At 39.9% G+C, this 15,944-nt stretch overlaps 1 protein-coding gene across 1 annotated transcript in view; it reads right to left on the bottom strand.

The window, feature by feature from the left end:
* LOC123731884 (thyrotropin-releasing hormone-degrading ectoenzyme) overlaps window positions 1-15,207 on the bottom strand; it is a 464,288-nt gene extending 449,081 nt beyond the window's left edge. The window contains exon 1 of the mRNA XM_082964249.1: window positions 13,490-15,207. Within this exon, the coding sequence (XP_082820375.1) occupies window positions 13,490-14,214 (725 nt within the window). The 5' untranslated portion in view covers window positions 14,215-15,207. The remainder of the gene's footprint in view (window positions 1-13,489) is intronic.
* Window positions 15,208-15,944: the final 737 nt, after the last annotated feature.

The raw sequence follows: 15,944 nt of genomic DNA, 5'->3' as shown, positions 1-15,944 counted from the left end.
ACCTGCTGCTGGGAGCCGTTGTTCAATATGCACAGTTCAGATGATGGTAACCTGACATGACACTGACGATCAGTGGGACTCACCCTTTCTAGAAATAGTGACCCTATGGAACCTGGTCAAAAGAAGTGCACTATAAAGGAAATAGGATGCCCTTTGAGACGCAGTCTTTGTTATTTTGAAGTGTCACAGAACAGAAGTTGGTGGTTTAAGTCATCAGATGCAAGTCAGTTAAAGCTAATACACACACACACACACACACACACTCCAACTTCCCCTGCTCATGGTCAATGACACACACACACACACTCCAACTTCCCCTGCTCATGGTCAATGACACACACACACACACACACAGAGGTCTTGCCTCATGGGGCTTATAGAATCACTGACTGACCAATGGAACAAGGTCTTGCCTCATGGGGCTTATAAAATCACTGACTGACCAATGGAACAAGGTCTTGCCTCATGGGGCTTATAGAATCACTGACTGACCAATGGAACAAGGTCTTGCCTCATGGGGCTTATAGAATCACTGACTGACCAATGGAACAAGGTCTTGCCTCATGGGGCTTATAGAATCACTGACTGACCAATGGAACAAGGTCTTGCCACATGGGGCTTATAGAATCACTGACTGACCAATGGAACAAAGTTATGGTACCTTGGTTGATTGAGGTCTGCAGATACGGTGCTGTATGGAGTGAGGGCTGAGGAGGACCTGGCCATAGTACTACGGTAAACCATGATGCATTATGACACCAATAAAACAGACTGCAACGTTGTCACGGTTTGTGTTGAACCACTGAATGTGAATATTGGACAGAGGCTCCCAGAAGGGCTTACTGCTGAGAGAGCTTAACTGACTATTTATTCTATATTTTATTCTGTAATGACTGCCAATGCCAATATGTTACTCCATACAAACTAACACTGCAGCTATAGATCAAACAGACTCATTCACTAAGGCACTTCTTTGTAAATATCAATTTAGGAAACATGTTGGTAGAACTCAACAGAAGTATGAGTAGATCCACTGAATTCTACTTGCGTGATCGGGCATGTAAGGCCAAGGGGTTACAGTATAAATAGTAACACATGTAAATATCTATTGTCAGTGTTTATCTTTAAATAGTTTCCTTTTTCCCCGTTTAGTTAACTCCATTGGTCCCCGGTCTACCACAGTGAAAAAGCAGAACTTCACTACTTTCATTCATCTGCTTAGTCTGCCCTCATATTTACAGTAGCCTCACATTGATGTGTTTTACCATTTTCTTTTCATGATAACCAAGGCAAAGACTATTTGACATTCGTGGGTTTTATTGACAAAGGTCCACCGAGCAAAAACGTTATAAAATGTAATTTATAAGAATGCTGTAAGTACAGAAATTGTTTGCTCAGTGGGAAATGAATATCCAACTAGTCGGTGACAACTGTATGGAGTTTGTGACAGAAACTACGTGAGTTTATTACAGTATTATAGACACTATGTCCTGGGATTTACTATGGTCTATGTAGAAGAACCCCTTACAGTATTATAGACACTATGTCCTGGGATTTACTATGGTCTATGTAGAAGAACCCCTTACAGTATTATAGACACTATGTCCTGGGATTTACTATGGTCTATGTAGAAAAACCCCTTACAGTATTATAGACACTATGTCCTGGGATTTACTATGGTCTATGTAGAAGACCCCCTTACAGTATTATAGACACTATGACCTGGGATTTACTATGGTCTATGTAGAAAAACCCCTTACAGTATTATAGACACTATGTCCTGGGATTTACTATGGTCTTCTATGTAGATGAACCCCTTACAGTATTATAGACACTATGTCCTGGGATTTACTATGGTCTATGTAGAAGAACCCCTTACAGTATTATAGACACTATGTCCTGGGATTTACTATGGTCTATGTAGAAGAACCCCTTACAGTATTATAGACACTATGTCCTGGGATTTACTATGGTCTTCTATGTAGAAGAACCCCTTACAGTATTATAGACACTATGTCCTGGGATTTACTATGGTCTATGTAGAAGAACCTCTTACAGTATTATAGACACTATGTCCTGGGATTTACTATGGTCTATGTAGATGAACCCCTTACAGTATTATAGACACTATGACCTGGGATTTACTATGGTCTATGTAGAAGAACCCCTTACAGTATTATAGACACTATGTCCTGGGATTTACTATGGTCTATGTAGAAGACCCCCTTACAGTATTATAGACACTATGTCCTGGGATTTACTTTGGTCTTCTATGTAGAAAAACCCCTTACAGTATTATAGACACTATGTCCTGGGATTTACTATGGTCTATGTAGAAGAACCCCTTACAGTATTATAGACACTATGTCCTGGGATTTACTATGGTCTTCTATGTAGAAAAACCCCTTACAGTATTATAGACACTATGTCCTGGGATTTACTATGGTCTATGTAGAAGAACCACTTACAGTATTATAGACACTATGTCCTGGGATTTACTATGGTCTATGTAGAAGAACCCCTTACAGTATTATAGACACTATGTCCTGGGATTTACTATGGTCTATGTAGAAGAACCCCTTACAGTATTATAGACACTATGTCCTGGGATTTACTATGGTCTATGTAGAAGAACCCCTTACAGTATTATAGACACTATGTCCTGGGATTTACTATGGTCTTCTATGTAGAAAAACCCCTTACAGTATTATAGACACTATGTCCTGGGATTTACTATGGTCTATGTAGAAAAACCCCTTACAGTATTATAGACACTATGTCCTGGGATTTACTATGGTCTATGTAGAAGAACCCCTTACAGTATTATAGACACTATGTCCTGGGATTTACTATGGTCTATGTAGAAAAACCCCTTACAGTATTATAGACACTATGTCCTGGGATTTACTATGGTCTATGTAGAAGAACCCCTTACAGTATTATAGACACTATGTCCTGGGATTTACTATGTAGAAGAACCCCTTACAGTATTATAGACACTATGTCCTGGGATTTCCTATGGTCTTCTATGTAGAAGAACCCCTTACAGTATTATAGACACTATGTCCTGGGATTTACTATGGTCTATGTAGAAGAACCCCTTACAGTATTATAGACACTATGTCCTGGGATTTACTATGGTCTTCTATGTAGAAGAACCCCTTACAGTATTATAGACACTATGTCCTGGGATTTACTATGGTCTATGTAGAAGAACCCCTTACAGTATTATAGACACTATGTCCTGGGATTTACTATGGTCTATGTAGAAGAACCCCTTACAGTATTATAGACACTATGACCTGGGATTTACTATGGTCTATGTAGAAGAACCCCTTACAGTATTATAGACACTATGTCCTGGGATTTACTATGGTCTATGTAGAAGAACCCCTTACAGTATTATAGACACTATGTCCTGGGATTTACTATGGTCTATGTAGAAAAACCCCTTACAGTATTATAGACACTATGTCCTGGGATTTACTATGGTCTATGTAGAAAAACCCCTTACAGTATTATAGACACTATGTCCTGGGATTTACTATGGTCTTCTATGTAGAAGAACCCCTTACAGTATTATAGACACTATGTCCTGGGATTTACTATGGTCTATGTAGAAGACCCCTTACAGTATTATAGACACTATGTCCTGGGATTTACTATGGTCTATGTAGAAGAACCCCTTACAGTATTATAGACACTATGTCCTGGGATTTCACTATGGTCTTCTATGTAGAAGAACCCCTTACAGTATTATAGACACTATGTCCTGGGATTTACTATGGTCTTCTATGTAGAAGAACCCCTTACAGTATTATAGACACTATGTCCTGGGATTTACTATGGTCTATGTAGAAGAACCCCTTACAGTATTATAGACACTATGTCCTGGGATTTACTATGGTCTATGTAGAAGAACCCCTTACAGTATTATAGACACTATGTCCTGGGATTTACTATGGTCTTCTATGTAGAAGAACCCCTTACAGTATTATAGACACTATGTCCTGGGATTTACTATGGTCTATGTAGAAGAACCCCTTACAGTATTATAGACACTATGTCCTGGGATTTACTATGGTCTATGTAGAAGAACCCCTTACAGTATTATAGACACTATGTCCTGGGATTTACTATGGTCTTCTATGTAGAAGAACCCCTTACAGTATTATAGACACTATGTCCTGGGATTTACTATGGTCTTCTATGTAGATGAACCCCTTACAGTATTATAGACACTATGTCCTGGGATTTACTATGGTCTATGTAGAAAAACCCCTTACAGTATTATAGACACTATGTCCTGGGATTTACTATGGTCTATGTAGAAGAACCCCTTACAGTATTATAGACACTATGTCCTGGGATTTCCTATGGTCTTCTATGTAGAAGAACCCCTTACAGTATTATAGACACTATGTCCTGGGATTTACTATGGTCTTCCATGTAGAAGAACCCCTTACAGTATTATAGACACTATGTCCTGGGATTTACTATGGTCTTCTATGTAGAAAAACCCCTTACAGTATTATAGACACTATGTCCTGGGATTTACTATGGTCTTCTATGTAGATGAACCCCTTACAGTATTATAGACACTATGTCCTGGGATTTACTATGGTCTATGTAGAAGACCCCCTTACAGTATTATAGACACTATGTCCTGGGATTTACTATGGTCTATGTAGAAAAACCCCTTACAGTATTATAGACACTATGTCCTGGGATTTACTATGGTCTTCTATGTAGAAGAACCCCTTACAGTATTATAGACACTATGTCCTGGGATTTACTATGGTCTTCTATGTAGAAGAACCCCTTACAGTATTATAGACACTATGTCCTGGGATTTACTATGGTCTTCTATGTAGAAGAACCCCTTACAGTATTATAGACACTATGTCCTGGGATTTACTATGGTCTATGTAGAAGACCCCCTTACAGTATTATAGACACTATGTCCTGGGATTTACTATGGTCTATGTAGAAAAACCCCTTACAGTATTATAGACACTATGTCCTGGGATTTACTATGGTCTATGTAGAAGAACCCCTTACAGTATTATAGACACTATGACCTGGGATTTACTATGGTCTATGTAGAAGAACCCCTTACAGTATTATAGACACTATGTCCTGGGATTTACTATGGTCTTCTATGTAGAAAAACCCCTTACAGTATTATAGACACTATGACCTGGGATTTACTATGGTCTATGTAGAAGAACCACTTACAGTATTATAGACACTATGTCCTGGGATTTACTATGGTCTATGTAGAAAAACCCCTTACAGTATTATAGACACTATGTCCTGGGATTTACTATGGTCTTCTATGTAGAAGAACCCCTTACAGTATTATAGACACTATGTCCTGGGATTTACTATGGTCTATGTAGAAGAACCCCTTACAGTATTATAGACACTATGTCCTGGGATTTACTATGGTCTATGTAGAAAAACCCCTTACAGTATTATAGACACTATGTCCTGGGATTTACTATGGTCTATGTAGAAAAACCCCTTACAGTATTATAGACACTATGTCCTGGGATTTACTATGGTCTTCTATGTAGAAGAACCCCTTACAGTATTATAGACACTATGTCCTGGGATTTACTATGGTCTATGTAGAAGACCCCTTACAGTATTATAGACACTATGTCCTGGGATTTACTATGGTCTATGTAGAAGACCCCCTTACAGTATTATAGACACTATGTCCTGGGATTTCATATGGTCTTCTATGTAGAAGAACCCCTTACAGTATTATAGACACTATGTCCTGGGATTTACTATGGTCTTCTATGTAGAAGAACCCCTTACAGTATTATAGACACTATGTCCTGGGATTTACTATGGTCTATGTAGAAGAACCCCTTACAGTATTATAGACACTATGTCCTGGGATTTACTATGGTCTATGTAGAAGAACCCCTTACAGTATTATAGACACTATGTCCTGGGATTTACTATGGTCTTCTATGTAGAAGAACCCCTTACAGTATTATAGACACTATGTCCTGGGATTTACTATGGTCTATGTAGAAGAACCCCTTACAGTATTATAGACACTATGTCCTGGGATTTACTATGGTCTTCTATGTAGAAGAACCCCTTACAGTATTATAGACACTATGTCCTGGGATTTACTATGGTCTTCTATGTAGATGAACCCCTTACAGTATTATAGACACTATGTCCTGGGATTTACTATGGTCTATGTAGAAGAACCCCTTACAGTATTATAGACACTATGTCCTGGGATTTACTATGGTCTATGTAGAAGAACCCCTTACAGTATTATAGACACTATGTCCTGGGATTTACTATGGTCTTCTATGTAGAAGAACCCCTTACAGTATTATAGACACTATGTCCTGGGATTTACTATGGTCTTCCATGTAGAAGAACCCCTTACAGTATTATAGACACTATGTCCTGGGATTTACTATGGTCTTCTATGTAGAAAAACCCCTTACAGTATTATAGACACTATGTCCTGGGATTTACTATGGTCTTCTATGTAGAAGAACCCCTTACAGTATTATAGACACTATGTCCTGGGATTTACTATGGTCTATGTAGAAGAACCCCTTACAGTATTATAGACACTATGTCCTGGGATTTACTATGGTCTATGTAGAAAAACCCCTTACAGTATTATAGACACTATGTCCTGGGATTTACTATGGTCTTCTATGTAGAAGAACCCCTTACAGTATTATAGACACTATGTCCTGGGATTTACTATGGTCTATGTAGAAGAACCCCTTACAGTATTATAGACACTATGTCCTGGGATTTACTATGGTCTTCTATGTAGAAGAACCCCTTACAGTATTATAGACACTATGTCCTGGGATTTACTATGGTCTATGTAGAAGACCCCCTTACAGTATTATAGACACTATGTCCTGGGATTTACTATGGTCTATGTAGAAGAACCCCTTACAGTATTATAGACACTATGTCCTGGGATTTACTATGGTCTATGTAGAAGAACCCCTTACAGTATTATAGACACTATGTCCTGGGATTTACTATGGTCTATGTAGAAGAACCCCTTACAGTATTATAGACACTATGTCCTGGGATTTACTATGGTCTTCTATGTAGAAAAACCCCTTACAGTATTATAGACACTATGTCCTGGGATTTACTATGGTCTATGTAGAAGAACCACTTACAGTATTATAGACACTATGTCCTGGGATTTACTATGGTCTATGTAGAAAAACCCCTTACAGTATTATAGACACTATGTCCTGGGATTTACTATGGTCTTCTATGTAGAAGAACCCCTTACAGTATTATAGACACTATGTCCTGGGATTTACTATGGTCTATGTAGAAGAACCCTTACAGTATTATAGACACTATGTCCTGGGATTTACTATGGTCTATGTAGAAAAACCCCTTACAGTATTATAGACACTATGTCCTGGGATTTACTATGGTCTATGTAGAAGAACCCCTTACAGTATTATAGACACTATGTCCTGGGATTTACTATGGTCTATGTAGAAGAACCCCTTACAGTATTATAGACACTATGTCCTGGGATTTACTATGGTCTATGTAGAAGAACCCCTTACAGTATTATAGACACTATGTCCTGGGATTTACTATGGTCTATGTAGAAGAACCCCTTACAGTATTATAGACACTATGTCCTGGGATTTACTATGGTCTATGTAGAAGAACCCCTTACAGTATTATAGACACTATGTCCTGGGATTTACTATGGTCTATGTAGAAGAACCCTTACAGTATTATAGACACTATGTCCTGGGATTTACTATGGTCTATGTAGAAAAACCCCTTACAGTATTATAGACACTATGTCCTGGGATTTACTATGGTCTATGTAGAAGAACCCCTTACAGTATTATAGACACTATGTCCTGGGATTTACTATGGTCTATGTAGAAGAACCCCTTACAGTATTATAGACACTATGTCCTGGGATTTACTATGGTCTATGTAGAAGACCCCCTTACAGTATTATAGACACTATGTCCTGGGATTTACTATGGTCTATGTAGAAGAACCCCTTACAGTATTATAGACACTATGTCCTGGGATTTACTATGGTCTTCTATGTAGATGAACCCCTTACAGTATTATAGACACTATGTCCTGGGATTTACTATGGTCTATGTAGAAGAACCCCTTACAGTATTATAGACACTATGTCCTGGGATTTACTATGGTCTATGTAGAAGAACCCCTTACAGTATTATAGACACTATGTCCTGGGATTTACTATGGTCTTCTATGTAGAAGAACCCCTTACAGTATTATAGACACTATGTCCTGGGATTTACTATGGTCTATGTAGAAGAACCCTTACAGTATTATAGACACTATGTCCTGGGATTTACTATGTAGAAGAACCCCTTACAGTATTATAGACACTATGTCCTGGGATTTACTATGGTCTATGTAGAAGAACCCCTTACAGTATTATAGACACTATGTCCTGGGATTTACTATGGTCTATGTAGAAGAACCCCTTACAGTATTATAGACACTATGACCTGGGATTTACTATGGTCTATGTAGAAGAACCCCTTACAGTATTATAGACACTATGTCCTGGGATTTACTATGGTCTATGTAGAAAAACCCCTTACAGTATTATAGACACTATGTCCTGGGATTTACTATGGTCTATGTAGAAGAACCCCTTACAGTATTATAGACACTATGTCCTGGGATTTACTATGGTCTATGTAGAAAAACCCCTTACAGTATTATAGACACTATGTCCTGGGATTTACTATGGTCTATGTAGAAGAACCCCTTACAGTATTATAGACACTATGACCTGGGATTTACTATGGTCTATGTAGAAGAACCCCTTACAGTATTATAGACACTATGTCCTGGGATTTACTATGGTCTATGTAGAAGAACCCCTTACAGTATTATAGACACTATGTCCTGGGATTTACTATGGTCTATGTAGAAGAACCCCTTACAGTATTATAGACACTATGTCCTGGGATTTACTATGGTCTTCTATGTAGAAGAACCCCTTACAGTATTATAGACACTATGACCTGGGATTTACTATGGTCTATGTAGAAGAACCCCTTACAGTATTATAGACACTATGACCTGGGATTTACTATGGCCTTCTATGTAGAAGAACCCCTTACAGTATTATAGACACCATGTCCTGGGATTTACTATGATCTATGTAGAAGAACCTCTTACAGTATTATAGACACTATGTCCTGGGATTTACTATGGTCTATGTAGAAAAACCCCTTACAGTATTATAGACACTATGTCCTGGGATTTACTATGATCTATGTAGAAGAACCTCTTACAGTATTATAGACACTATGTCCTGGGATTTACTATGGTCTATGTAGAAAAACCCCTTACAGTATTATAGACACTATGTCCTGGGATTTACTATGGTCTATGTAGAAAAACCCCTTACAGTATTATAGACACTATGTCCTGGGATTTACTATGGTCTATGTAGAAGAACCCCTTACAGTATTATAGACACTATGTCCTGGGATTTACTATGGTCTATGTAGAAAAACCCCTTACAGTATTATAGACACTATGTCCTGGGATTTACTATGGTCTTCTATGTAGAAGAACCCCTTACAGTATTATAGACACTATGTCCTGGGATTTACTATGGTCTTCTATGTAGAAAAACCCCTTACAGTATTATAGACACTATGTCCTGGGATTTACTATGGTCTATGTAGAAGACCCCCTTACAGTATTATAGACACTATGTCCTGGGATTTACTATGGTCTATGTAGAAGACCCCCTTACAGTATTATAGACACTATGTCCTGGGATTTCATATGGTCTTCTATGTAGAAGAACCCCTTACAGTATTATAGACACTATGTCCTGGGATTTACTATGGTCTATGTAGAAGAACCCCTTACAGTATTATAGACACTATGTCCTGGGATTTACTATGGTCTATGTAGAAGAACCCCTTACAGTATTATAGACACTATGTCCTGGGATTTACTATGGTCTATGTAGAAGACCCCCTTACAGTATTATAGACACTATGTCCTGGGATTTACTATGGTCTTCTATGTAGAAGAACCCCTTACAGTATTATAGACACTATGTCCTGGGATTTACTATGGTCTTCTATGTAGATGAACCCCTTACAGTATTATAGACACTATGTCCTGGGATTTACTATGGTCTATGTAGAAAAACCCCTTACAGTATTATAGACACTATGTCCTGGGATTTACTATGGTCTATGTAGAAGAACCCCTTACAGTATTATAGACACTATGTCCTGGGATTTCCTATGGTCTTCTATGTAGAAAACCCCTTACAGTATTATAGACACTATGTCCTGGGATTTACTATGGTCTTCCATGTAGAAGAACCCCTTACAGTATTATAGACACTATGTCCTGGGATTTACTATGGTCTTCTATGTAGAAAAACCCCTTACAGTATTATAGACACTATGTCCTGGGATTTACTATGGCCTTCTATGTAGAAGAACCCCTTACAGTATTATAGACACTATGTCCTGGGATTTACTATGGTCTATGTAGAAGACCCCCTTACAGTATTATAGACACTATGTCCTGGGATTTACTATGGTCTTCTATGTAGAAGAACCCCTTACAGTATTATAGACACTATGTCCTGGGATTTACTATGGTCTTCTATGTAGATGAACCCCTTACAGTATTATAGACACTATGTCCTGGGATTTACTATGGTCTATGTAGAAAAACCCCTTACAGTATTATAGACACTATGTCCTGGGATTTACTATGGTCTATGTAGAAGACCCCCTTACAGTATTATAGACACTATGTCCTGGGATTTACTATGGTCTATGTAGAAAAACCCCTTACAGTATTATAGACACTATGTCCTGGGATTTACTATGGTCTTCCATGTAGAAGAACCCCTTACAGTATTATAGACACTATGTCCTGGGATTTACTATGGTCTTCTATGTAGAAGAACCCCTTACAGTATTATAGACACTATGTCCTGGGATTTACTATGGTCTTCTATGTAGAAGAACCCCTTACAGTATTATAGACACTATGTCCTGGGATTTACTATGGTCTTCTATGTAGAAGAACCCCTTACAGTATTATAGACACTATGTCCTGGGATTTACTATGGTCTATGTAGAAGAACCCCTTACAGTATTATAGACACTATGTCCTGGGATTTACTATGGTCTATGTAGAACAACCCCTTACAGTATTATAGACACTATGACCTGGGATTTACTATGGTCTATGTAGAAGAACCCCTTACAGTATTATAGACACTATGACCTGGGATTTACTATGGTCTTCTATGTAGAAAAACCCCTTACAGTATTATAGACACTATGTCCTGGGATTTACTATGGTCTATGTAGATGAACCCCTTACAGTATTATAGACACTATGTCCTGGGATTTACTATGGTCTATGTAGATGAACCCCTTATGGTATTATAGACACTATGTCCTGGGATTTACTATGGTCTATGTAGAAGAACCCTTACAGTATTATAGACACTATGTCCTGGGATTTACTATGGTCTTCTATGTAGAAGAACCCCTTACAGTATTATAGACACTATGTCCTGGGATTTACTATGGTCTTCTATGTAGAAGAACCCCTTACAGTATTATAGACACTATGTCCTGGGATTTACTATGGTCTATGTAGAAGAACCCCTTACAGTATTATAGACACTATGTCCTGGGATTTACTATGGTCTATGTAGAAGACCCCCTTACAGTATTATAGACACTATGTCCTGGGATTTACTATGGTCTATGTAGAAAAACCCCTTACAGTATTATAGACACTATGTCCTGGGATTTACTATGTAGAAGAACCCCTTACAGTATTATAGACACTATGTCCTGGGATTTACTATGGTCTATGTAGAAGAACCCCTTACAGTATTATAGACACTATGTCCTGGGATTTACTATGGTCTATGTAGAAGAACCCCTTACAGTATTATAGACACTATGACCTGGGATTTACTATGGTCTATGTAGAAGAACCCTTACAGTATTATAGACACTATGTCCTGGGATTTACTATGGTCTATGTAGAAGAACCCCTTACAGTATTATAGACACTATGACCTGGGATTTACTATGGTCTTCTATGTAGAAGACCCCCTTACAGTATTATAGACACTATGTCCTGGGATTTACTATGGTCTTCTATGTAGAAAAACCCCTTACAGTATTATAGACACTATGTCCTGGGATTTACTATGATCTATGTAGAAGACCCCCTTACAGTATTATAGACACTATGTTCTGGGATTTACTATGGTCTATGTAGAAGAACCCCTTACAGTATTATAGACACTATGACCTGGGATTTACTATGGTCTATGTAGAAAAACCCCTTACAGTATTATAGACACTATGTCCTGGGATTTACTATGGTCTTCTATGTAGAAGAACCCCTTACAGTATTATAGACACTATGTCCTGGGATTTACTATGGTCTATGTAGAAGAACCCTTACAGTATTATAGACACTATGTCCTGGGATTTACTATGGTCTATGTAGAAGACCCCCTTACAGTATTATAGACACTATGTCCTGGGATTTACTATGTAGAAGAACCCCTTACAGTATTATAGACACTATGTCCTGGGATTTACTATGGTCTATGTAGAAGAACCCCTTACAGTATTATAGACACTATGTCCTGGGATTTACTATGGTCTTCTATGTAGAAAAACCCCTTACCTTCTAACGACTATTGTGTGGCTTGTGAGCGTCATCACAGAGCAAAACAGGTGCGTGTTAGTGAGAGGCTATTCCTAGATGGGTCATAACAGATTGTTTTCAAAACGTTTGGAATTTACAAACGTTTTTTTGTGAGAACCGTTTTCGGGATCTCACAAACACCGTTTCCCTGTCTCACAAACACCGTGTCTCACAAACACCGATTCCCTGTCTCACAAACACCGTTTCCCTGTCTCACAAACACCGCTGTAGAATGTTCATATCTTTGTAGGATGTATAGTTTTGAAACCAAAATGTACTTTATGAGGGTATTATACAATGTTACGCTTAATTTAGAAAATGCCACCAGAGGGTGTCAGAGTTGAACAGGCTAGCGCAGTCCCTCATTAACCACACATACTAATGGTTGGTTATCAGCGGATACAGAACAACATGTTTTAAAGGGGCTAGAAGCACAAAACGGGCGCGGATTACTGTGGGACTCAAGAGTTCAGCTGACAGCATCACACACTGCTTTCAAGTAGGCACTTTGGTTGAGAGCCAGACATGACAGAATAAAACGTGTTTAAAAGCAAAGGCTACTTTGTAATATAATGTCTAATCCGTTTCATTTTTTGGGGAGGGGAAACAAATAAGGTTAGTGGATTGTACAGGCTACAAACACAATGCTAACTCACACGTCATCATGCCATGGGGTGTGTATGCATAGAGTAACTGTAATGTAAATGGTTACCTTCTCTCTCCCTGCAGCATGTATGAGCTGCGGAAAAATCCCAGGAGTTCACTTTCTATTTCAGCGTCGAAAGTAATGTTTACTTTATACGTCCTCATGGGCTTCAGTTCCCTGTGCAAAGCGATCACATAAACCTGGTTGCCTGGGTAATGGAATTGGCGGTGGATTCTCATGACACCGGGTTTTTTATTATCCGAGTAAACCGCCACTTTCTCCACCTCGAGGCGGTCCATGTGAAGCACTATGAATTTGGTAGAGTTCACACACTCGAATTCAATGTTCACTTCCCCAGAGAATGTAAAGTTATCCATGTTCACTGAGAGACGCAGGTCGTAGTGCCGGGGCCGGAGAGATGTCGGTAACCGGAGGTGTCTCCACGGCTGGGCTTCTTCATCTTTGTGGTTCCCGTTTCCATCCCGTGACCCGTTGAACTTGGCGTTAGAGCCATTGCCCCCTCGTGAGCTGCTCTCCCCGGCGCACTCCTCGAACCGGACGCTGAGGAGAACCGCGATGGCCGTGACGACGATGAGTGTGAGGATGGAGATGGCGAACCCCAGGACCAGTTTCTTGTGGACGGTGATGCTTCGCTCCGTGGTCCGGGGCCGAACCACCATGCTATCGGCCCATTGGTCCGACAGGCCTCTGCCGTTCCTCATGTTATTATCCTCTATCCCCATCGGAGTGAATGATAAGCCCTTGTTGCCAAGCTTATCCTCCAAAGACATACTCTGCCAAATCAGAATATGAGAGTTGGTTGGGGTCCGGGCGCAAAAGGGAAACGAAATCCCGATAACAGAGTGTCATCAGTCAGGTCTAATAGTTGCCACTTAGAATAGTCATAAATGTGTCGCGGAGATGAGCACGGCTGATGCCCTGTTGAAGTGCCCGGCGGTAGCAATGCGACGCGGAATCATAAAAGTGCCCAAAATCAACTTTCCTGGTCGATTGAAATCACGCTTTAAATCACAAGCACGAGTATTGGAGTTTAATTTGCTATCCTCATTGTTATCTATCTGCCTTCACGGCCTCCGTCTCCGCGCACACAAAGTGTTGCACAGAACACAATCCATCGCGGGGACTGATGCTGCTGCTGGTGCTGATGATGCGGTTACTGATGGTCCTCACCCTCCGAGCTGTGTGCTCATATTCAGAGCTGCTCCCACATCTACAATATAAAGGACTCTCTCTCTCTTTCTCTCTCTCTGTGCCTCTCTATCTCTCTCTCTCTCCCTCTCTCTGTGTCTCTCGCTCTCTCTCTCGCTCCTCTCTCTGCCTCTCTCTCGCTCCGTCGCTCGCTCTCTCTCTGTCTCTCTCTCTCTTTCTCTCTCTGTGTCTCTCGCTCGCTCGCTCTCTCTCTCTCGCTTCTCGCTCGCTCGCTCGCTCGGTCGCTCTCTCTCTCTCTCTCTCTCTCTCTCTCTCTCTCTCTCTCTCTCTCTCACTCTCACTCTCATTCAACGCCGTAGGAATCTCAGCCTACTTCTTCTTATAAGAAGGAACTCACGACGGATTTCAACCAGTTAGGAGAAGAAAACAATTACCAACGACAGAGAGCGAATGAGTTTCCCAGCCCCGCTTGCTTTGCCAGAGAACAAATAGACCTAGATCATTGCGAAATGCGCAGCAGGACAGAGGCGGAGAGCTCTCCCTCCCTCCGTGCAGAATAGCGGGCTCATCTCCTCGCTCGGTGAGATACTGTAGGATGGATAGAAACAACGCCTCGTCAGGAAATTATATAGGTCTATGTGGGAAAAGACTTCAACTGTAGTCAAGTGCTGAAACCGTCAAGTGACGGGGGGCTACGGCAGGCTATACATAGCGGTTGTGCAGCAAGCAGCCTTCCCTAGAACAGAATATTGAACCCCGTCGGGCTGCCTGCCACCTATTCACAGCCACCTAAATAGGCTACATCATGACATTCATGCTGAGCGTGATAATGACGTTAGTAGCCTGTTTTAACACCAGTATCAATAATACAATATAGCCTATCTGCACATTTACGCACGGACATTACGCACCGATAGAGGGGTCATTTGACACGAGCATAAATATAAATGATGTGATACATTGTAAAATATATATATATAATCTCAGAAACACTTTATTACAGTGGCTTCAGTGACTCCAGAGGAGTGATGTCTATGGCTGTAGTCTCCTGTACAGTCATTTCATGTTCGCCATCTTGTGGACCTGGAACAAAGCGCAGCCTAATTGTTGGTAATTTCCCAGTATGCACACTGACGGTGTTATTATTCCTATTTCCGTAAACACTTTTCTCAAACCAGCTCAACTAATAGTCACATTTGAGTCTGTAGAAGATACCCCACGCTGTGTTTTGTCATTGATCTGGAGGCCTGTAATAGAACATGTATAATGTGAATTCTCTATTCAGCCCCAAGTAACAAAATATAGCTACAAAAACAACACACTTACACTTGATTAGGTAGTTATTTGGTTC

Source organism: Salmo salar, chromosome 17, assembly GCF_965601325.2.
Source record: "Salmo salar chromosome 17, fSalSal1, whole genome shotgun sequence".
In the NCBI taxonomy this organism is placed as follows: Eukaryota; Metazoa; Chordata; class Actinopteri; order Salmoniformes; family Salmonidae; genus Salmo; species Salmo salar.
This window is presented reverse-complemented; position numbering and strand designations above follow the sequence as displayed.